A 25,514-nucleotide genomic window follows, 5' to 3' on the forward strand; every position below is an offset into this window, starting at 1 on the left:
TCCTTTACTTTCCATTTCTTGCTTATAACTCTTTTGTAACATACATTTTAAAGTATTGTAGAACACGTCTGGATAGAATAGATTGCTTCAGAATATATGTACCATTGAGAATTTGTTGATGAGATGTTTTGGCATTTTTTTTTCATTTCCATGAGCAACTTCAATTAGCACAAAGTTAACGTCTGAGACCTTTCATGAATTTGTAATCTTGCCCCGTTTTATATATGACTGTATGCCAATCTGAACATTTTCCAAAATATACAACTAAGATGATTTGGTCAAAATTCAAATAGAATATATGAATCAGTGAATGTTACTGTAAATAAAGTATTTGTTTTATATGCTTACATGTATTAATCAATTAAATGTTTTCAAATATCATATAATTATTGTCACTTCAAATTGTTGTGTAAATTTAGACATTAGAGGTAATGTTGTATAGCACATTTAGATGAAGTTGTAGGCATGATTTAATGTGACTTCACATATTCAAACTTTCCTCTCTTGAAGCTTTGTTAACGTAATTGAAAGCTCAGATAGTTCATCATGCAATAGACATAATATTAATTTTATTAGTCGTCACATATTTTTCCAATCACCTTGAACTGAACACTTTGCAAGAAAACCCCCCAACTCATTTTAGGTTAGCCATTGTTGATGTTATTGATCTCACTTTGGCTAACAAATAAAACATTGTTCGAAGTCCTTTTTTGTAAAGGAATATTTTTTTATTGAAATATTAAATCATTGCCCAGGAAAGTGTGCAATCATGAAACAAAATCTTTTTCGTAATAAAAATAATTGTCACCTTTGATTTTCTCTAAATATTGTAGGTTACATACGATTGATATTGAAAAAAACCCAACTTTATCTTGTTCTTTCTGTTCGATTATTTATATAAAGTTTGACAGTTTTGAAGCATAAATGATTATGATTGTAAATTTAGGAACACAAGTTCATGTATACCAAAAACTGACTGAGACTCCCACTGGTGTATGTTTTTTCAGATGTTGCGGACATGGTATCCCGGCAACACGAGATTCAGGACCTGGATATCCCAGTGTTCCCAGCAGCAGGGGGCAGGTTGGGATGTATCTCACAAAGGTTGGTATAGAACTGGTGTAAGACAGTATTTCATGGTAACATTATATTGTATTATTGTTTAATGGTTTTGAATAAAAAAAAATAGCAGTTTCTATGTGCGCATATGATCATGCGGAAGGTTTAGAAATACAGATAAACAACTCAGAACTATTGTATTATACAAAGCTCAAAGGAGTCACCGTTGTGAAATGGTTATGGTGTCCTCCTTATGTTCATGTAGGATATTGTAAGATTGTAAATTTGATCCAAATTCAGGGGAATTACAAACATTTGGGAAGATGCAAAAGATATCCATATTCAGGGGGTATGAAATTGTTTGCATCATTCTTCTCATATCGCATAAAAGTTCCAGTTCTACTGGTATTCCTTACACAGACAAAGCAATATTGTAACTAGTGTGAAAGTAAGTAAAAAGGCTAAATATGATTAAGATTGTACTAGTAGTGCATACGTGTATTCTACACAGCTATTTGCCTGTTGTAGACTACCAACTAAAGACTTGATAGTGAAAAGTGTGGATGAAAACTCGCCAGCGTCTAAGGCTGGGGTTCAAGTCCATGACCTCATATATAAGGTGAGAGCTGGCTGCTTGTGAGGAGCTGTTTGGCTAGTTTAGGGCTTTATTAAATAAAGAATGAATGAATAATTCATTCTTTTTTTAATTGGTAAATTTATTATAACTTATTTTGATATTTATATAATAAGGTATCCCTTCCAAGGAAATTATAGTTTTTAACTTTTTATAGTAATAACTTTGGAGTTTATGAAAACAGCTCTCTGAGAAAAACTCAAAACATTTTCAACCATAAATGTTTTTGTTTAACTCCCAGATTGATGGTGTCAGTGTTAGAGAGCTTTCAGAGAAGCAGATAGTGATGCTCATCAACGCCAAGCGTATCAACCTGAGGATCAAACGCTACCAGCCTCTCTCAGGTCAGTTACTTGCAATCAGTGCCATTATAACAGGGGAGGTAACTCACCAGCCTCTCTCAGGTCAGTTATCTGCAATCAGTGCCATTATAACAGGGGAGGTTACTCACCAGCCTCTCTTAGGTCAGTTACCTGCAATCAGTGCCATTATAACAGGGGAGGTAACTCAACAGCCTCTCTTAGGTCAGTTACCTGCAATCAGTGCCATTATAACAGGGGAGGTAACTCACCAGCCTCTCTCAGGTCAGTTACCTGCAATCAGTGACATAATAACAGGGGAGGTAACTCACCAGCCTCTCTCTGGTCAGTTACCTGCAATCAGTGCCATAATAACAGGGTAGATAACTCACCAGCCTCTCTCAGGTCAGTTAACTGCAATCAGTGCCATTATAACAGGGGAGATAACTCACCACCCCCTCTCAGGTCAGTTACCTGCAATCAGTGCCATTATAACAGGGGAGATAACTCACCAGCCTCTCTCAGGTCAGTTACCTGCAATCAGTGCCATTATAACAGGGGAGATAACTCACCAGCCTCTCTCAGGTCAGTTACCTGCAATCAGTGCCATTATAACAGGGGAGGTAACTCACCAGCATCTCTCAGGTCAGTTACCTGCAATCAGTGCCATTATAACAGGGGAGATAACTCACCAGCCTCTCTCAGGTCAGTTACCTGCAATCAGTGCCATTATAACAGGGGAGGTAACTCACCAGCCTCTCTCAGATCAGTTACCTGCAATCAGTGCCATTATAACAGGGGAGGTAACTCAACAGCCTCTCTCAGGTCAGTTACCTGCAATCAGTGCCATTATAACAGGGGAGGTAACTCACCAGCCTTTGACAGGTCAGTTACCTGCAATCAGTGCCATTATAACAGGGGAGGTAACTCAACAGCCTCTCTCAGGTCAGTTACCTGCAATCAGTGCCATTATAACAGGGGAGATAACTCACCAGCCTTTGACAGGTCAGTTACCTGCAATCAGTGCCATTATAACAGGGGAGATAACTCATCAGCCTCTCTCAGGTCAGTTACCTGCAATCAGTGCCATTATAACAGGGGCGGTAACTCACCAGCCTCTCTCAGGTCAGTTACCTGCAATCATTGCCATGATAACAGGGGAGGTAACTCAAAAATACCTTTTTTACACGTATAATGTTAGGTGGAAACACAAAGCATGCAACAAATTCAAGACCAACTCCCAGGGGTCAGTGACACCTAGCCAAAGGCTGCTAACTTCAGGTTATCAGAGCCGTTTTGGTCACGGATGGACTTCTTTAATGAATCAAAAACCTTTTGATACCATCATTGATGCCATCATTTAATATAAAAAAAGAAGATAACTGCTTGTTGTTTTTTAGAATGATATCAAAGATTTTATGACAATTGACTGGATGTTATTGTTTATACCAGAGCCTGCACTGACTGCCAACAACCATCAATGACCACATTACCCATAAACAAGAAATATAAACAAAAGATATATGGCATAGATTGTCATTAGTGTCAATAAAAGATAAAATAATAGATCACAGATAGTAAATGCCTGTTTCTGCAGCTGCATCACACACAAATAAATTATGGGGTGTTGTGCCAGATTTTGTGGCTTATTATCCCCGCCGAAAAAAAAATTGGAGGGGATATAGTAACAGTCTCCGTCTGTCTGTGCGTCCATCTGTGCGTCCGTCCTTCCATCCGAAACTTTATCCAGAGCATAACTCAAAATCTATTAAATGGATTTACTTTAAACTTAGAATATAAACAGATGGCAACTAGGAGAAGTGACCAAGAACCATAACTCTATCTACCTTAGTTTTTTAATTATCTCCCTTTATATAATTTCAAAGATTTTTTTTTGTCTGGAGCATAACTCTAAATCTACTGAAGGGATTTACTTGAAACTTGAAATATATACAGATGGCAAGTAGGAGAAATGCAATGACTAAGAACCATAACTTTATCTACCTTAGGTATTGAATTATCTCCCTTTATATAATGTCAAAGTAAATTTTTGCCTGGAGCATAACTCTAAATCTACTGAAGGGATTTACTTGAAACTTCAAATATAAACAGAGTTCAAATAAGAGAAGTGAAGTGACTAAGAACCATAACTCTATCTACCTTAGTTTTTTTAAATTATCTCCCTTTATTTAATTTCAAAATGAATTTTTGTCCGGAGCATAACTCTAAATCTACTGAAGAGATTTACTTGAAACTAGAAATATAAACAGATGGCGACTAGAAGATGGGCAGATGGGCATTGAACATGAACCATAACTCTTTTGGCCGTAGTTTTTTAATTATCTCCCTTTATTTATTTTTTATTTTTTCATGTATTTATTTATATTTTATTTATTTATAATTTTTAAATTATATTTAATTTAATTTCATAGTAAATATTTTAGCTTTTCAATTTCTAATATCTCCCTTTATCTAATTTTACAATAATATTTTAATTTGAACACTGAAGTATTCACTGTAAAATGAATGGGTGAGTAAAAGTAGAAATACAGTTATCAAGAACAGAAACTGTTTAAAGTCTTTTTTAATTACCTACCTTTCTTTCATTTCCATATATTTTATTCTCTACAGCATAATTCCAACAATATATAACTAATTGATCCTTGAAATATAAATAGATGACACAGCTAGGTGCCATGTTTTACAAATATTATTCTACTCTCTAAAACAAATGTTGTCATACTAGCAAACACATTTCGGCAGGGATTTGGCACTACTGTGACAAGCTCTTGTTTTGTATTATTAGATATTTTTGATCATATATCTATAGATACAGAACAGATTATGCACAAGAAGAATGGAAATGAAATGAAATTCCATCGGTCACACACGAATCATCCATTCACATTTGAAATAATTATACGCCCATTCTTCTACCAGACCTGTTTTAGTGGTTTGTGGGACATTGTTTTTGATTTGATTGTTAATAGAATCTTGAATCATCGCGCTCATGATTTATAAATTGGTCAATATGGTGGAATAATTCTTATTAAATTTATCAAAACTAGAACTTACCATGGAATTGTTGAAAACACATTAAGAAAAAATTATTTACATACCCTAATAATTTAGCCAAATATCTTCATTTAAGATATTTCTGGTCAAAACAAAAATTCAAGTTCACCTAGTTAGCACAATATGTTTATATAACGATTCTTACACTTATCGCAAACTGACCTTGCTTTTTATGCGATGGAATGCAATGCATTTAAGTTAAGTGGGGTCATGAATCCACTGCTGGAACTGCGGTTTGTTTAAAGCTTTTTAATTTTACATGTTTAATGGTCAATTTTGAAAACAATTTTATTTATTTTGGTCAAAACAAATATCAAGATAGGAAACAAAATACTTTAATCATCTTAATTATACTAGTGCACAGAATCCAATACAGTAATACATGTAATAACTAAATATGAGGAAACAGCCTTTAAGTACAAACTCTCTGGCACTGAAAATCTTCTGAATGTAAAGAGGCAAATGTAAACTGTATTTATGTCGTGGGTTGAGTGTGTATCTGTTCTATCTCTCAAGCCTTTTTAATAGAGATACAAAATTTCATGTTGAACAAGCAGTTACATGTAACATTGTTGCAAAACGCACTGTAGAAGCCCTTTTTATACCCGTTACTTCACAAAAATAGAAAGTCAATCGAATCGCCTATTTATGTAAATGTGATTACTTTTAGTAGATTGCACGTTTTCTGTTTCGATAAAGTTTCTTGCCTATGGGTGGGAAATGTTATATGCAAATTAATTGGGCATTTACAAAGGTCACCTGAGTTGAAAAGCTGGGTTGAAAAGTTAATACAAATGTTGGAATCTTGTTTGACAGATGTTTAAGCATGCTTGTGTCAAAGATATAACATTTTCTGGGAAAAAGAGGATTTCCTGTTATAGGTGGATGATTCACGATAAGTGAAACTTGTTCATAGTTGGAAGAATGTTGAATGACCTATTTCAAAACAGTCCCCAGCCACTTGGTGCCTCAGTCCAAAGATCACATTGGTGGTTTTCTGGGCTTTATTTAAAAGTGTTTTTGTTGATGCTTCTTTGATATACATCAAATTTCTGAAAAATAGCATTTAAAGAAACAACAATCATACTTGTATCTTTTTCACAATAACAGCTTCAACTCTCATTTAAATGTTCCATCAATCCTGCAAATTTCTATTAATTTTTCTATTGGATGTATTTGAATGGAAGTTGCAATAAATCATTATTTAATGTTTAATTATTATTGTTGATGTCTTTTCTCATTTTGTTAATTTGGGTTATATTTTTATTTCGTAGAAACAAAAAGAGAGTACACAATTTTTATTTTTATTTGCTTTTACTTGCAGAGAATGGTTTGAATGGTTCAACCCCAGAACAACGGTATGTATTTATTTGACTGTGTTCAAGTACTGTCATGTCTAAGAAAGAGCTTTTTAAGTTTTGTAAAATTATGTTGTTAAATAAGAATTAACTGCTGGTCTCAAATTATTTGCTTTTTTGTGCTGTAAATGGTAAGTTGATTACATATGGGTTTCACTCATTTTGGTAGCATAAAATAAGCTGTATCCCCTGCAGTTTGACCCAAAAATAAGTAAACATTATGTTCCATCATTATGATAGTGTAGACATTATCAGTAAGACAAAAAGCAAGTCCAGTTTGATTTGCTGGTATCAGAATAGCCCTTTATAAAAAATATCAAAATCAGGCTTGCACGGCAATCTTGCAATTAACATGAAACTTCAGGAAAGCATATGAAGGCATAAAAAAAGAAGTTTAAAAGTTTTAATGTGGCGTAATTGATCTCGCAAATCTTACTGGTGGAATATTAGTTCCAATTAGTTGGCTTAAAAATGCCTTTCAAGAATAAATGAATATCAAGTAACATATTTTAAAGGAGAGTCTGATTTTTGTTATTTTGTGAAAGCAACATTGATTCAAAAGGATCTTATTACTACAAATGATTTGTTTTCCTCTGCACAATTTTTTTTACTCTTTTATCACATAAAAATAGGATCTGACACGAGTTGTCATTTCACACTACCGGTATATTTTAACAATTAGGTTAAGGAATTTTGCTAATTAGCGAGTGTCCTTTTTCTCAGATAGTTTCAATTGACAAAAATTGTCTGATTTGACAAAAACATTATAAAACCTTGTAAGAGCTTACTGACATGATGTCATGTCACTAAAGTAATGTGAAGCAATCTACATGTAAATAAACGAAGCCTTTAAAAAAGCTTAACATGTAATTGTATGCATGCTTTAGATAAATAAAAAAATTATATTGTTATTATTTCATAGAAATGAAGGTAAAGCATGTTATACCAGTAATATTTACGTTCAATGTCTTGCAGACGCTCCAGATCAGCCACTCCTGTGATGTTCCATAGGCAGACAACACCTGAGAACCATGTGATATCGTCCTCCCACAGTCGCAAAAGTAGAGAAGACTCCACGGATTCACAGCCCTCCAATCACATTCCTTATGAGATAACCCCCTCCTTTCAAACCACGCAGTTCATCACTGTGCCATCTGAGAAAACCAGACCCCCAAGCGGTTCACGTCGAATCTCCAGCAAAGATGAACAGGCCATTTTTAGTCTGCGATCAACTCAGGAACCTAACTGGATCATTTCCCCCAAGGGTAAAGAGCATGCAAGCAGGTTTCGGCAACGTAGGGACCTTATAGGCAGCGCGAAGTATTCCATTCCGCGCCACATCAGAAGTCGCTCACAAGAGCCACACAAAGCTCATTATGTAACGGCAAGCCAGGAAGTGCACTCGAGGGGAGTTTCGAAATATATACGGAACCGGTCCACGTCTCCTCATCGGAACTCTATAGCCCGGGTGCACCATGAAGATAATGTTATTCGTGCTATACAGTTTGGACTGGAGAAACGTAATCGCGCCGTAAGACTTTCACAGTATCAGATGGCCGATCCAGCTGATTATGAGTGGGAAATTTAGTTATAGTCAGACATTAGTACAACGCAATGAATTGTTAACAATCTAGTGCTTGGTTGTGGAGATACTAATTGTTAAAGTTAATTTGTTATGTTAATAATGTGTTAACCCTTAAAGCGCTGGAGCTGAATTTTAAAGGCCTTTGCAAACAGTTTGGATCCAGATGAGACGCCACAGAACGTGGCGTCTCATCTGGATCCAAACTGTTTGCTATTCTGATAGTATTCTTTGAAAAAAAATCGAAGAAAATGCTAATTTTAGAAATTCAGCAGAAGACATTTTTGCAGACGACAAATTTCCCAGCATGCAAAGGGTTAATAATGTGTTAATTAATTACAATAGCAACAGTTTCAAGCTAAGTTTTTGACTGAAATATAATATGATCTACCATAAAAATAGTTATATAATTTCTAGGAAAGTGTTAACCCTTTGCATGCTGGGTAATTTGTCGTCTGCTAAAATGTCGTCTGCTGAATTTCTAAAATTAGCATTTTCTTCGATTTTTTTTCAAAGAATACTATCAGAATAGCAAACAGTTTGGATCCAGATGAGACGCCACGTTCTGTGGCGTCTCATCTGGATCCAAACTGTTTGCAAAGGCCTTTAAAATTCAGCTCCAGCGCTTTAAGGGTTAAAAGGTTTGAATGAAAATCAGAAGTGTCAGCTTTGAGAATGTCAGTCTGTACTTTTATGAAAGTTTGAATCTTCAAGAATCTTTAAGTACATGTTCGCGTGCAAAACGCTCACTTATTGCATTAAATTTCTCAGTATTTGTTGACCTGCGCTATGATTAAGATGTGTTGAACAACTCCACGCCTCTCATCTAATACAGATATTAAATTGAAACTATATGATTCATGTGTTGAGGGTCATAGTGTGCAGTTATCGGCTCATAACTTTGACACGAAGATTAGTAACATTCACCTTTATTATGCTTAGAAATTTCAATTTAATATAGGCATGCAACAACTTCATATGTCCATATCTACTATGTATAAATATTTAGATCTTTATATATGTGTTCATGGTATTTATAGTCACTGACCAAGATGTATAATTGTGCCTTGTAGGAGAATAATGCCTTTTTGTTTTAAGGAAAGTCATGTACAGGTTTGCCTGTAAGATAAGTCAGCTAAGGATTTGGGTCCAATATGTGAATGCCTCTGTAAAAAAACAGATATTAAATTGCAACTACACAAATTGTCATGATCATGAGAGACAAAGACCTATAACTGTTACCTGCTTTTTCATAAACTGTCAGAAACCGAGGCTCATTACTGACCAACCTTTTAGCAGATGTTTGCCCATTTTATGCTCAGAAAATAAGGCTATTGACAAAAGTCCATAGTATGACATTCATTTGAGCACTATTATTCCTCTTGGTACTTCAAAAATTCAGGATAATGTTCAATACCATGTCTCTATAACCACTTCTCCCATAAGTATCCAGCTTAACAAATGTCTTAGGAGTAAATTTATTATGGTCCTTGAATAATTCACATCACTCACACAATTTAGCAGAATTATGCCCCTTTAATAATTCACATCACTCACACAATTAAGCAGAATTATGCCCCTTGAATAATTCACATCACTCACACAATTTAGCAGAATTATGCCCCTTGAATAATTCACATCACTCACACAATTTAGCAGAATTATGCCCCTTTTTCATTTCAGGTTAAACTTGCATGCAACAAGTGCATATGAGTATCTACCACATATATTCAATTGATACTTCACATGTGAAATGTTGGGTCACTGATAACTATGATACATATTTAGCTCGGAAGTTTACATACTAGTTCATTTACCTGAATATAATACACACATTCAACTTCAATTATGTTTTGGGGTTAGTTGACAGACAATGAATAAGCATTTATTTTCAAAGCCAAGGATTTGTTCAGCTGACTGTCTTGGCTCAGCTCTTGTACATTATATAATATGTTGTTGTTTATCATATTCTATTAATTTATATACAACAAATTGTGTGATTAATTTTAATATATATATTATGTTTTTGCTTATTGTACAAAAATCATTAAAATTTGAATCCTCTAATAGTCCACTGCTCTATCTAGTGAACCCAAGCTTGGATTGAAGGCTACCAAGTGACCCTTCAACTTCTGGCTGCATTTGAATATTTTATAGATAATGTTCAGAACTGTACAAGTCACATGATCTGACACTTAGTCAATACTGGGAAAGTCACATGATCTGAAACTTGGTCATTAGTGAGAAAGTCACATGATCTGACACTTGGTCATTGCTGGGAAAGTCACATAATCTGACTCATGGTCATTGCTGGGAAAATCACATGATGTGACACTCGGTCATTGCTTGGAAAAGTCACATGATCTGACACTTGATCATTGCTTGAAAAGTCGCATTATCTGACACTTGGTCATTGCTGGGAAAATCACATGATCTGATACTTGGCCATTGCTGGGAAGTCACATAATGTGACACTTGGTCATGGCTGAGAAAGTCACATGATGTGACACTTGGATATTGCTGAGAAAGTCACATGATCTGATGCTTGGTCATTGCTTAGAAAGTCATATGATGTGACTCTTGGTCATTGCTGAGAAAGTAACATGATCCAACGCTTGGTCATTGCTGGGAAAATCACATTACAAATATATGACACTTGGCCATTGCTGGGGAAGTCACATGATGTGACACTTGGCCATTGCTGGCAAAGTCACATGATGTGACTCTTGGCCATTTCTGAGAAAGTCACATGATCTGACTCATGGTCATTGCTTGGAAAGTCACATGATGTGACACTTGGTCATTGATGAGAAAGTCACATGATGTGACACTTGGTCATTTCTGAGAAAGTCACATGATGTGACACTTGGTCATTTCTGGGAAAGTCACATGATGTGACTCTTGGTCATTGATGAGAAAGTCACATGATGTGATACTTGGTCATTTCTGAGAGTCACATGATATGACACTTGGTCATTGATGAGAAAGTCACATGATGTGACACTTGGTCATTTATGGGAAAGTCACATGATGTGACACTTGGTCATTGATGAGAAAGTCACATGATGTAACACTTGGTCATTTCTGAGAAAGTCACATGATGTGACACTTGGTCATTTCTGAGAAAGTCACATGATGTGACACTTGGTCATTTCTGGGAAAGTTACATTATCTGACACTTGATCATTGCTGGGAAAGTCACATGACCTGACTCTTGGTTATTGCTGAGAAAGTCTCTGTAGCCCAGCAGTAGTACACATTGGAAGAAAATAAAACGCCGGAAATGAGGCCTATTGGTACACGTTAGATTCCAGCAGGTGGCAGAGTTTTATGAGACTTCTATATAAAAGACATTGTATGTATGTTTAAAAGTAGATGAATCTGTTCAGTTTTAGCTTTCATAATCCTATATAGCTCAGTGGTGGTACTCATAGCACCTAGAGGATTTGTGGGGTCCCTCAATAGCACTTCAAACCCAGCTGGCGGCATGGGTGGTTGTAAGTTGTTATTTTCCATGAGGAGGGTTTTATTATTATTATTATTTTTGTTGTGTGATGTTGCTTATATTCAATTATAAAAATAAAAAAGCCCATTTTGCAGTTTTTCGTTTTATTTTGTTTGCACATTTACTTTAGTACGATTTGAAGTTTATATAATATATACAATAATGTATAATGATCAACAACAGAATAACAAGGCATAGTTCAGTATACTGTACATAAAATGGACAAGTAAACAAATGAATTCAAAATTAAGAAGCAATGATACATGGTACAACAATAACATTAAAGATGTGCAAATACATGTTATATACTGAATGATCATGGTTTACATTGGTTTTAAAAATACAAAAACCTTAATAAAATTGCTGATTGAATTGCACTTGTTCAAACTGCTACCAACAAGAAATTGTCACCATAGTGACCAAGAATGGTGACTTGACCCTGCATGTTGTTAGATGTAGCATGGTGGTATTCAATGTCTTTGATGAAAAGTTATAGAGAGAAAGACATCCATGGCCATTGTGATTCCATTATACCTTCCTTCAATTTGCTACTGGAAGTAATATAATATGCTATTAGTGTATTAAACACATTAAGTTGAAGAAAGTTAAAGATGAAAAAGGGGCATCACTTTCATAATTTAAACATGGGGAAATAAAATTGGCACATGCAGAATACCATATCATATTAAACAATTCAAACAGTTCCTGCAAAAAGGAATATTCTGCGTTGAAAAGAGTAAAAGAATCCTAATGGACATGTTTGTGTCAAAAGACAGACAGATGGGCAGACAGACAGACATACATGGTGATTTAGGTATGGTCAAGTTACCTCCAAATTGGGGGTATAATAGGCTCTTGCATGGTAATAATAGGCACTTTGCAAATTAAATCCTATGTAATTCTTAACATTCAATAAACATTAAATCTTCGAAAATACAAAACATATTTAATAGTCAAATCTTCAAACAACAAGCATTATTTAAAAATAAATAAACTCAACAATTGTACAAAAGGGTTTTGATTTAAAGGTACAATAATAAATATCAAAGCTTCTGGTGACAAATTTTGTTAACAATAAAAACAATATTAAAGTTAAGCAAAAATGTAAACAAACAAAGTGGCAAAACTTGTGCAGTTATTGTCATTTTAAGAACGTTATTTGAAGTTAAATTAGTTTCATACAAACATTTTTTAACAGCACTTAAAGAATTGTTTATAGCAAATAAATTGGCTTGTATATTGAATAACCAACGGAACAATGTTTTTAAGATTATGACTGATTAATACACTTATTTTTATCATAAAATCAGCATTTTTAGAACAAGGTTCATTTTGAAAATAAAATTGTTCAAGTGGCATTATATACAATTCTGATGAACAATACATCATAGCTAATATTAAAGTACAAAAGGTATGCAATACATTTGGATTTACCAAGTTTTACTAAAGATTTGGTGTGTAAATGGAAACATTTATAAACCTATACATTATTTTGCGATAAGGCGCAGATAATCTTTTGCATATTAGTTGACCCTGGTTTAATGTGTTGCTGTTTTTATGAATTAATATAGTTAATATCCATCAACAAACACTCAACAATAAGAAGAGAATGTACATACAAGAACTGTGAAAGGACAATACATGCAGATAACCTGTTTAACTGTTGTTAATAATATATACTCAAGTCCCACATTTTTAGAAAAAAAATCACCATGACATTCATGTCATGCTTTGAACAATACCGTACATCCTTAATAATTTTACAATTGTGTACATGTTTTTTTCTTATTTCTGTTAAATACTTTTTTTATTGTAAACAACAAAAAAGGTTATAAATTAACTTATTCAAATTTAGGAAAGTTACATTTATTATACTTACTTTTTTTGTTCTAGTCTGATTTTATCCTTTATGGTTCTTGTTATATGTACACTCCCCCATAATATCATTTGTAAAGAGATAAAACACATTTTGTTGCTATACAATAAATTGCGATAAATGTTTGGTAATGCAAAGGTTTTAACACTGGCTTCTTCAAATATCATTTTTATGTACAACTTCTTAAAAATGTATAATAGGCTTCTACAAAAGTTATCACGGATTCATTATTGAGCACAATTTATATTTATCACTTAATTTCTTTCATTCTGCAGCCTTTTTCTGACTGTGAGCTTCACAGCGCTGTGTTGTTTCAACTGGAGTTATTGTCCTCTCATTCAAGACATCTGTCGCGCCCACATTTCTCAAGGCCCCCGCCCCTTCCTCACTTGATCCACTCAGATTGGACAGTAGTCGAGTGCCTTTGAAGCTTAACTCCGCCTCCCCAACACTTCCTACAAGCTCAGACTCTTCATTTTCATTTGCTTCTCTCCCCTGATTCCAGTCCCCGCCACAATTTATCAGCGGGTCGACTGGAATATTGAAGTGCAACATCTCTGTTGAATCGACCTTCACCACTCTAGGCAAGGGCGTCTGGTTAGATTTTCCTAAATGGGGTGATACTCTACAGTCACCGCTACCAGTCTGCTCGAATGAAACTTGGTTATTTCTCACTCCAGATTTCGTTCTTGGCGCATCATTCAAACTGCTGCTTGAATAACCCAATGTCAATGAATCCTGCTGAAAATTGAACTCCTCACCAAGGAAATCCCGAATTTCCTGAATGATGTCTTTTCTGTCAATTTCAGAGAGTAAGCTGACCAGTTTCTGCACTGTGTTTGCTGGATTCCTTGACCAATCCTGCAGAAGTTCCTGGGGTGGGTCTTGTTTTGTGTTGCATGATAGAATGGCCACTTCCTCGCTTGTGTAACCCATCTCTCCTGTAACCAACAAACAAGCTCAGTATTTACTACAGTATCATTCCATGGAAGAAAGGGGAATACCAACATATCAGCGTGTGTTTTTTCCCAATTGGAAAAATGTGCCTGTACCGAACACATTCGGAAAAATGTGTGCAAGAACTTAGAAATTGCTTTTGGGATTTAAATGTTCAGTTTCAGTGCTCATTGTATTTCTTGCAGAAAATGCACTTTTGGAACAAAATAGATGACATTTTTCTTACTTTCGGGAATTTTTCAGATGGCAATTGGGAACTTTGAAGTTTTTCTCGATTGGTAAAGTACATTTTTGGGGTACTTTATAAAGAAGTTAAAATATCACTGACATATTACATTGAAACAAGATGCTGCTCTCAATACGCACATATGCCCCAAGTGGAAGCCAGATCAGTTTTCATTAATTGGTCCATACACATAAGTCTCAGTCCAAAAGTAGGTCATGGTTAAGAAATATAGAATCAAAGCTTTATTAAGAGTACAATTCTGTTACTAAGCAATTACATAGGAGCACATCAGAATCATGAGAATTGTTAATCATATAATGAACTATGATAATACAAAAACCATTTTGATTCAAATATGGTCTAATTAATATTTTAGCAACTGAAATGAAACCCATATTTTTTCGTAATTGTTTTGCTTATTGGAAAGTTTCAAAATAATAATGTTCTCCTTTTCTATAGAAAGTTCAGAGAATGTTACTTAAAAAATAAAGTAAAATAAACAAACCAGCTAAAGTCTGCCATCCTTGGTTGATCTTCAGTAGTTGTACAATTTTAAAAAAGAGCGGCCATCTAAGCCCCAGCACAGACTGGTTTGCAGCAGATGTGACTGTTGTTGTTGTTATGTCTGGTTTTGAACGTGGACTGGTTTTACTGTTGAATGTGGACTCGATCTGGAAAACAAGATAAGTTCTACTAACCAACTGTAAAGAAACAAGACTTGACTAAGACAAGCAATTTATTTATTTTTTACCACTGCCAAGTAGTTGTACAAAAAAATGCACAAAATATTATCAACAGAGCTGCAATAACTATTTTGATCACTGTCAGAGTCCTCAGCCGTACAAAACTTTATCAAGGATTTTTTATCATTTGGAGTGTACCTGTCCTGACATACCACAAAACAACAAAGGTCATAACAGTAGTCAAAATCGTTTCAACCAAATTGCTTTTTATATAAGATGCCATCAGGGAAAACAGGTTTAATTCATGTGCGGAAAGTGTCGTCCCTCATTAGCCTGTGCAGTCTGCCCAGGCTAATCAGGGACAACACTTTCCGCTTTATTTGTTTTTTTTTTGTTAAAAGGAAGTCTCTACTTAGAAAAAATCCTGTCTAGGTGGAAACGGTCATCCCTAATTAGCTCGTGTGCACTGTGCAGGCTTATCTGTGACAACATTTAATGCACATGAATGAAGACTGGCTTTCTGACAGCAAGACTCATTCATATTTCAATCACGTTAACCGCAGCAACCATGGCAGTGACAATCACATTAACAGCAGCAACCATGGCAGTGACAAGTCTGCTTTCATTGAATCTAATTGGCCTCAAAGAAACATTTTTTTAAACCCTACTCCAATATGTAAACATTTAATCCAACCAGAAATAAGCGCCATACCAAGCTATCCAAGTCCTGTTTCCACTGGCGTACAGCTTTCCTTGTGTCCACCCTCTCATCACCACAGTATTCTGGCTTGCAGCCCTGCAGGTCGATGATGTGGCATCCGGGGCTCGGGCTATTCTGGCAATCAGGGCCAAGGGGACACAAGGGGCCTATCACAAAGTTGTGGTCAACCTCCAATTTGGATACAGAGCTGTGCAACCAGTTGTACAGGTCGCCCGGTTTCACCTTCATACTTTTGTCTTCCCTAAAATTGTGTTGTTTAATCAGTGACTTAGATTATGGCGCTTTTGGTATACACATGTAAGTAGTTAACATCAAAATACAAAACATGTATCATAATACATTTATTTAGACACAAACATGCATTTGCAATCAAATAAAGTGATATTCTATTATTGATGAAATTGGTTAATTATTTATCAAACAAGAGCTCCGCTGTTGGAGACAGATATCCCCCCCCCCCCCCCCCCAAACAGGGCCTTGACACCCATCACTCAATCCTTTGATGAGATATCGAACTGAAACCAATTTAACACTTAATGTCACAGTGACCTTGACCTTTGATCTAGTGACCCCCAATTTCAAAAGGGGTCATCTACTGTCCAAGGATAAAGCACATGTGAAGTATCAAGCCAATCAGGCAATGTGTTCACCAGTTATAAATCGGAAACAAAATTCACACTTATTGTGATAGTAACCTTAACTTTTGAACTAGTGACACCAATTTCAATAGTGGTTATATACTGTCCAAGGCAAATGCACATGTGAAGTAACAATCCAATCGGTCAATTCCTTGACGAGTTATTGATTGAAAACAATTTTCACATTTATTGTGACAGTGACCTTGACCTTTGATCTAGTGACCCCAATTTCAAAAGGGGTCATCTAATGTCCAAGGCCAATGCATATGAAAAGTATCAAGTGAATTGGTCAATTTGCTGACAAGTTATTGATCAGAAACAATGTTCGCACATATTGTGATTGTGACCTTTGACCTAGTGACCCCAATTTCAAAAGGGGTCATCTACTGTCCAAGGCCAATGCACATGTGAAGTATCAAGCCAATCGGTCAATTCCTTGACGAGTTATTGATCAGAAACAAACGTGTCTACACAGACAGACGGACAGTTGGAAAGACCAACATCCAGCAAAACAATATACCCCCTCTTCTTTGAAGGGGGGCATAAAAAAGTTAAGCAGCAATATTTGTATACCGTTTTTGAAAGAGAGAAAATAAAACTTATTGGAATTTTACACATACACATTAATACTTTTTCTCACTACATTATATAAACAGAAGAATAATCTCTTACAAAAGCGTCCTTTTCTATCAATCAAAAGCGGTGAAAATTAAGTGTATCATTTCAACAGAGAAATGCAAACTTTTCACCTGAATAAAAACATGTAAATTCAAATGTTGAACTGTGCGAAACATACCTTCGAAAGATAAATTTTATTTTATCCTCGAGCTTATGATGAAATAATGTCACATGAATGCCCATATGCACAACAGAGCACGAGTTGGTCTCTGAGATGCTCAAACTCTCCGATGTATCAGACGCCAGTGCGAGCATCACTGCGAGCTGAAACAGGGTCTGTGTTGACTGGTGGTCACTGAAATACAGGTAGAGCTCCAGATCCTTCTTGCCCGAGGCTGGAAACTCTGTACAGCTTGGCACTTGTACAAAGTACGGTATGTAGTAATCCTGTTGACCTGTTTTATTGACCGAATTTCTTGGTTTGCGGAAAAGCATTCCGACGCATTCGAGAAACTGGGTTATCACTCCGACCTGAGACTCGCCCACTTGTGACTTCAGGATGCTCGAGAGTTCTGATTGCAATATGAGTCCCGTGGAGTGAACGCGGCTCCATGTTATCTTGTCTCCCGTTATCACCGTGGTTACGTGGTGGAGGTGGGTGAGGAGAACTCGTGGATTGAGGATCACATGCTGGTCAACTGAGTAGGACCGAGCCAGAAAGAACGGTGTTGCTTCTAAAATATAGATATCGGGAAACATAATCATAAAGACCAAAAATATTTTTATGTCCCCCACTATAGTAGTGGGGGACATATTGTTTTTGCCCTGTCTGTTGGTTGGTTGGTTGGTCTGTCTGTCTGTCTGTCTGTTTGCGCCAACTTTAACATTTTGCAATAACTTTTGCTATATTGAAGATAGCAACTTCATATTTGGCATGCATGTGTATCTCATGAAGCTGCACATTTTGAGTGGTGAAAGGTCAAGGTCATCCTTCAAGGTCAGAGGTCAAATATATGTGGCCAAAATCGCTCATTTTATGAATACTTTTGCAATATTGAAGATAGCAACTTGATATTTGGCATGCATGTGTATCTCATGCAGCTGCACATTTTGAGTGGTGAAAGGTCAAGGTCATCCTTCAAGGTCAGAGGTCAAATACAAATTTTTTAAATAAAATTCATTTTAATTATTAAATACTTACCTGTTATCGTATGCTTATACTTTCCAGGGGGAAATAACTCATCCGGAATTTTAACTGGGAATCCGCCACCTCAATATACCGTAATACAGGCCAGGTTAAACATAGTGCAATGCAACCTAGCCAAAAATCGGTAACCAACCCTCAATATTCTTTCAATATATATACAAAAATATTAATCGAATAGCGGGGTGGGAGGTGGGACTTACCGATAACAGGTAAGTATTTAATAATTAAAATGAATTTTATTTAAAAAATTTGTTTTAATGTCATAAATACTGACCTGTTATCGTATGCTGATTTTGCAGCTGCGGTGGGAAGGTTCGTATATATTTTCCCAACACAGTAGAACCCATAAACAGGGTTATCAGCTAATGATATCAAGTAATCTTCGTTAAAACGGTATTAATTATGACTTCTCGGACATAGTAATATGTCTATGTCGTAAAGAAGACACTACCGTTAGTGAAACCACAACAAGCCCAAACGTATACAAATTGTATTGTTGGCACTTCAGAAAACGAAGATAAAAAGATGAAAAGGTGGTCGGATTCCTCCAGTAAACAGCTTAGAGCACGTCAAAAAGTGGGGTGTGATTAATATATGCCCACAAAACAGACAGAGCTCTTAATTCATGCGGTCAGATCCTAAAAAGGAATGAATCCTTAGATAGGATAAGATTAACTTTCCTTAGTCGAGGTCTAACCCCGAGAAATAGAAGCCGCAGACACATCTCCCCCCCCTTTTTGGGGGAAATGAAGAGTGTCTTTGAGAACCTCGAATGGACTTCTGACTAACACTGCTGAGATAGAACTTCAAAGCCCTGATTGCCCAAAGAAGTTTATCCTCATCTTCATGACTACCAGTTTAAGAAAACTTGGAAACTTGAAGGTAGAAGCCATATAGAGGACTTGATATTAAGCAAGGAATCCTGGCTGACACAACAAAGTGAAAACGACAATAGATCCAACTGGAATTGGTCGTATTCAACAGAAAAAGCATGAATTTCACTTCTCCGTATGGTAAAAGCCATAATAAGAAGGAAAACCGTCTTAAAATTATATTGGAACTGTTAATAAGCCTGATGAAAAAGGTTCATAGGGAGCTCATTAAGCATCCCAACATGTTACACAAGTCAAAACCGCTTAAGAAGGTAAAGGAACGAAAAACATAGTGTTGACGTTCCATAGTTTGGATCAGTTCCAAAATAGGTAAGACAGCACAGAGTTGCGATGACTTACACAAAACAAGGTATACGAAAGCATAATCTCTATCCTTTGATGAAGAAAAGAACAAATTTCTTATCATCAAGAAAAAAATGACAAAAACCTCTATGTATCTAGCAGAGTGATTAAGGTAATAACTATGCTCTCAAATACCCAGTCAAAAAGGAATTTCCATAGAACCTTTATACAGTTCTGATGGAATTATCCTTGCACAAGTAACAAGGATTGAAACTCTAACAGAAAAACGTTCTTCTGTAGAGATAACTAAAAGTTATTAATGGCCAGACATGTAGTGGCACATGTTTGGATCAGTAAAAATATGTCTCTCTGAGATATGATATTTGACCTGTGAAGAAGTTTCCTGAAAATAATTGTACAGGAGACTTAAAAGGTCGTAGAACCATAATCCCATGGTTCATTAAGTATATTTCATGAAATTATGGCAAAAACTCAGTTATTGCAAAAACTCACCAAGAAGGCAAGATATTCCAGTTTATGTCAATGGACGAATGTATAACAATCGCACACCCTGCTGGATCGATTTCTGTGAACTGCATTATTGACGTTGTTCAGCATACCAGTATACACTGCGATATACGATCGCATAACGCTAATAACTAGCGTTTGATGATAAACAACATTCTTTGATATACTATGTACACCATGCAACTCGTCTGCAACTTCACTGCCGCGCATGCGCAATTACATTATTGAACCCAACGGAAAAATAATTCGAAAGAAAGAACTGCAGGACAAAACGTCCAACAGGGCGTTGAGACGAACTGGTATGAGAAAGACGATAGAGAAAATTTGTTGTTCTTGCAAAGAACGAATAAGTTCCTGATTTCCAGTTACAAGGAGTGATAATATGATCACCTCCGTGTCTGTAAGTAAACCACGACCGATGTGTGATAGTTGAAACCATCACAAAGGAATCGTGAAAATGTGTTGTAAATGAAAAACAGCTAAAAAGAATTTTCGCTTTTCAAGATGTAGATGTGCAGGTATTATTCGTTAGGATACCACATAATTGAGAAAATCAAGATACGTTGTTCTATGTGATCGTCCATAACTTCTCTGCTCACATCTGTATAAGATGTAAGGAAGGTTGTGGTAGAATAAACTATATTCTTGCCAAGATAATCTTCTAGTCTAGACACCACTGAATAGTGGTAAATAATGACAAAAAGATGGAAATCTGTGTCATTAAATAATCCCAAGATTAATACAATTATCTTAAAAATAAAGCTGAAACGGACGTAAGAAAAGACGTCTCAGCAGAAGGACCGGTGACCGGACCGGTAAATACCAACCGGTGACCGGAACCATTTGTCAAGGATGGGTGGGCAAAGAAACCACGGCAAGCCAAACTTTCCCACTCCAAACACACTTGAAAATTGGTAGAATAGGACAGTGTTTAACACTTATAAGTTTATGACCTATCTACAGAATATAGCCTCTTCTTGAACCAATAACAGGCGCCTTTAAAATCCTGATTAATACAGGTCGCGAAGTCATCGATTTGCGAAGTACGGAAATATGATTGATAGTGGTACCTCCGGAATCGGAGGTGTGATGGCAGAAAAAGGTGAAAACCCTAGGGGTAACCTTAAGCGGGTCCACGCTTGCCGGTAGAATGCATGGAAGTCTTAAATTCTGACTTGATTAATCCATTTACTTCAAGACTTCTAACCGGGACGAATTCCGAAAGGAATACGACCAGTTATAGGAAGACGGCCTGTTATGGCCAGAAGTGTAATAGAAGAATAACTTTAAGATGAGGTCCCTCCAGATCCTAGGATCTAAGATCTGAGTTCAATAGGTCCTAAGCCATCTACAAGACTGTAGCCGCTATGCGGTCAATCTGATAGGCAATCCTATGTATCAGAACTCTTGTTGATTCCAGTAGCTTGAAAATATGCACTGCCGTAGGAGCAATAGAAAAGCAGAAGTCGATACAAATGTCGTCTTGCTAATCCTGCAAGCGTCATTAATGTGTCCCAACTGTTCCGTGACACTGACTGCAAAGTCTGTAGCCGACAGGTAAAGGCGGTTAAAACAATTCATCCTTCGGGTCTCGAACATAAATTAATAGAGGTCAAATAGTAATGTTCGACCTCAATGCTAGTCTCCGAGCCCATTTCAGCCGATCTATCAGCAAGACCAGTAGTCTGCATGTAGCTGGTTGAGATAGAAGTACAAATAACAGATATAGCATGATTTGGTAACCGTCGCCAGTAGAACATCAGTATTGACAAGAAATATCTTTAAAAAAATGATATACGGCGTTGATTGTGGTCGATGTTTATGAACGATCAAAAGTTATCTCTATGAGATAAAAAGTAGCGGATGCCTTTTTTCTGCGCAGTTCTTAGCTACATCATAAGCAAATCAATTACGGGGTGTTGCGCCAGATTTCGTGGCTTATTTTGCTTTATGTGATATTATTACTCAGATATCTATATTTACAGAATAGAAAAACACAAGAAACATGAAAATAAACGAGTGCATATAGGTCAGCCGGCAATACTCAAATCTTATTTAATTGCATAATTATAGTATAGTGAATTATTGTGCTCATGCTTAATAAACTGGTCTAAATGGATAAATATTTCTAATTAATTTTATCAAAATTGGTCCTTATCATGCAAATGTTGAAACCATATTAAAAATCGATGATTGACATACCACAATAATATCGCCGAATATCTTTATTTAGTATCTTTCTGATCAAAACAGACTTCAAGTGCACAAAGTTTACGAGACGGCGTTTATATAAAGATTTCTGCAACTGACCGCAAACTGACCTTGATACCTTGCGGATTGGAATGCAATGCATTACAGTCACTACGTTATTGTCAGTTAGACCGGTATAACACAATGATCGCAACCCCTTCTGCGAACTCCGGTGATGAACTGTATATAAACTCTGACTTTCACAAATGGCCGCGAATTGACCCGAAACCTCGCGAGTTGAAATGCAATGCAAGTAAGTACTAAATATGACAACATAGCCTTTAGTATAAACGCTTTTGCGCTGGTAATTCTCTGAAAATAAAAGGTGAACGCGCAAACTGTATTTATGTCGAAAATTGATTGTAAAACTGTTCTATCTATTGAGCCTTTTCAATAGAGATAAAATTGTTTCATGCAGTAAAACAGTGTTACAAAAACGCGGATATGTTTCCAATGTTCTGGTGTGATACTCAAATCAGCCAATGGAATAAATGAAGTGTATTCATTCGTACCTAGCCGCGGGAAATTTTATTTGAGTATTATTGGACACTTACAAAGGTCAAGTCAGGGTGAAAAGCTGGCTTAATACAGCTTACGCCGAAAAAACACAAAAAGTCATGTAGATTGTTGAATCCATAAAATATAGTATTCAATACAATCATAGCCAGGGGTATACAACTATGTAATGTAGACGATACCCGTGATACTAAAAATTGACCGATGAAAACACAGTGGAATACCGGTAATTGGTAAGTGGTGACCGAACCGGACCGGTCAATGACCGGTAACTGTAGCCCGGTGAACGGACCTGTCATAATATGACCGGTGACATTACCAGTTAAAGACTGAAAAATGGTGGAATCCATATGGTCTGTTATCAATGTCAAGCACTGCTCGGATAAGAAGATCATGCCAAAAAATCCAATCTGATGGCGATGAGACATCACTTATTCTGACCGGTGATCAGTGATCGGTGATATGACCGATGAATGGTGACCGATGTCCGGTGATCGGGACCGGTATAATATAACTGCGTAAGAATGGAAATATCTGGTGCAGAAGAATGACCATCCACGAAGTCATCTGATAATGTTAATCGGAAAACAACGGTAGATTATCAGTATTAATAGGCATAAGTGTCCTTGTAGTCGTAGTGGAGAAAAGAACAGCTTATCCCGAAGCCTGAATGTTAAACGAACTAGTGTTCGTATACAACTACGGCTCGGTGACTGCAACATGTGTGGATGCCATAAGAAGAACCATCACACGTGGAATGGAGACATGATATTCCTAAAGGAATAAAATGGAGAACGTCGATATGATCAGTAGGTTCATTAACGCCTACGTGAGAAGTGGCGACATCCATATAACTTCGATGCCGAAATATTGTTCGGCTACGCTGGAAATATTGTCATCTACAATATTGTCTCCGTGAGCATTGACATGATCGCTTACGAGCGTATCAACGCCGAGAACTGCTCAATGAAGGAGAGGTATGTTCGATAACTATCCAGTGGTGCTCAATGCAGTCCGTTGATGTCTACGTGAAGGTTGACGACGTCCTCGTTTCCTGCGAGGTCGAGATCTGGATCGGCCGAGATGTGGATCGGCTGCGATGAGACCGAGATCTTCTAGAATAACGTCTCCGTGAGTGACGACGTGATCGCTTACGAGAGCCGCGACGATGAGAACTGCTCGACGAAGAAGAGCGTATCCGATGTCTAATCCTTGATGAAGAGGATGTATTCAACGAAGAATAGGAGAATAATTCAATGAAGAAGACCGAGTTCTTCTTCTTGACCGGTGACTGGTGTTATCGGTGGAAGGCCTAACTGATGACTGTTGACCGGTGACCAGAGCGGTGATCAATGACCGGAGCGGTGATCAATGACCGGACCGGTGACATGACCGGACCGGTGACATGACCGGACTGGTGACATGACCGGTGACCGGACCGGTGCTCAATGACCGGACCGGTGACATGACCCGTGACATGACCGGTGACCGGACCGGTGATCAATGACCGGACCGGTGACTGGACCGGACCCATGACCGGTGACCGGACTGGACCGGTGACCAGACCGGTGACATGACCGGTGACCGGACCAGTGACATGACCGGTGACCGGACCGGTGATCAATGACCGGACCGGACCGGTGACATGACCGGTGACCGGACCAGCCGGTCAGACGTCGATCAATGGTCCGTCATCAACGTCCCCGGTGACGTACCGGTCATATCATGACCAGTGTTGTCACCGGATAATGACCGTATGGCGGATGCCAAATGGTCCGGCATTGGTCGATGTCCTTGACCAATGCCATCGGGCAAAGACCGGCTGTAGGTGTCGCCATATGGTCTGATGTTGACCGACTGTCTAAAGAGACTTAGCATAGTACGGTCGCGATCGTGCCCGATACCCGGTGACTGATACTGCAACTATCATCCATGATCTGCGAAGTCACCGGGTATTTATCCACTCTTGTTTCTGCGACCATCATGTAGTCGAATATATGAAAAACAAGAGCAAAGCATATTCAACCATAAACTGGTCACAGACCAGATTATCATACGGCACATAAAATCATTATTTGACCATAATGAAAATTATAATAATACTGCCGTAGATCATAAATTAAACAAAAGTTTAATTCAAAACAGATGAAAAATAAAATGACGATCAATTAGATTGTCATACGGAACGTTAAAATCATTATTGCACACAATGGCAAATGATAAACAATCTGTCAATAGAAGAACACGCTTTGCACGATCTCGTAACACATTAGAAGAACATGCTTTGCACGTTCTAGCAATGTATTAGAAGAGCACGTTTTGCACGTGGTCGTTCGCGCCTGAAAACACCCAGCATGGTAGAAATAAACCATTGTTCGATAAAAACAAGCATGGCTTACCTTTTACAAATGAAACGAAATCCATTAAATCCACACAAATTAATCCGAATGAGAAATAAAAAGATAAATAACACAATTTATCTATTCAAAACCCCAATCAACCAAGTGAAAAACAATATTTTAATTCAGAGCCGTAAAAGACACGTATACACCTGGTTGATCCGGAAAGAATATTGAGGGTTGGTTACCGATTTTTGGCTAGGTTGCA

The 25,514-nt window shown here is 37.0% G+C and overlaps 2 protein-coding genes across 7 annotated transcripts in view; one reads left to right on the forward strand and one right to left on the reverse strand.

Annotated features, from left to right (window-relative positions):
* The window catches only part of LOC127832267 (glutamate receptor-interacting protein 1-like), a 222,989-nt gene extending 214,820 nt beyond the window's left edge, over window positions 1-8,169 (forward strand). For all 5 annotated transcript variants that reach the window (XM_052357648.1, XM_052357647.1, XM_052357646.1 and 2 more), the window contains 5 exons: window positions 1,008-1,104; window positions 1,588-1,678; window positions 1,935-2,037; window positions 6,392-6,425; window positions 7,401-8,169. In XM_052357648.1, coding sequence (XP_052213608.1) covers window positions 1,008-1,104; window positions 1,588-1,678; window positions 1,935-2,037; window positions 6,392-6,425; window positions 7,401-8,013 — 938 coding nt within the window. In that variant the 3' untranslated portion in view covers window positions 8,014-8,169. The remainder of the gene's footprint in view (window positions 1-1,007; window positions 1,105-1,587; window positions 1,679-1,934; window positions 2,038-6,391; window positions 6,426-7,400) is intronic.
* A 3,430-nt stretch (window positions 8,170-11,599) lies between these two features.
* Window positions 11,600-25,514, reverse strand: part of LOC127832254 (uncharacterized) — a 79,446-nt gene continuing 65,531 nt past the window's right edge. For both annotated transcript variants that reach the window (XM_052357583.1, XM_052357581.1), the window contains exons 9-12: window positions 17,410-17,965; window positions 15,967-16,216; window positions 15,077-15,242; window positions 11,600-14,329 (exon numbers count right to left, since the gene is read on the reverse strand). In XM_052357583.1, the coding sequence (XP_052213543.1) occupies window positions 13,653-14,329; window positions 15,077-15,242; window positions 15,967-16,216; window positions 17,410-17,965 (1,649 nt within the window). In that variant the 3' untranslated portion in view covers window positions 11,600-13,652. The remainder of the gene's footprint in view (window positions 14,330-15,076; window positions 15,243-15,966; window positions 16,217-17,409; window positions 17,966-25,514) is intronic.

Source organism: Dreissena polymorpha, chromosome 5 (assembly GCF_020536995.1).
Source record: "Dreissena polymorpha isolate Duluth1 chromosome 5, UMN_Dpol_1.0, whole genome shotgun sequence".
NCBI classification, from domain to species: Eukaryota; Metazoa; Mollusca; class Bivalvia; order Myida; family Dreissenidae; genus Dreissena; species Dreissena polymorpha.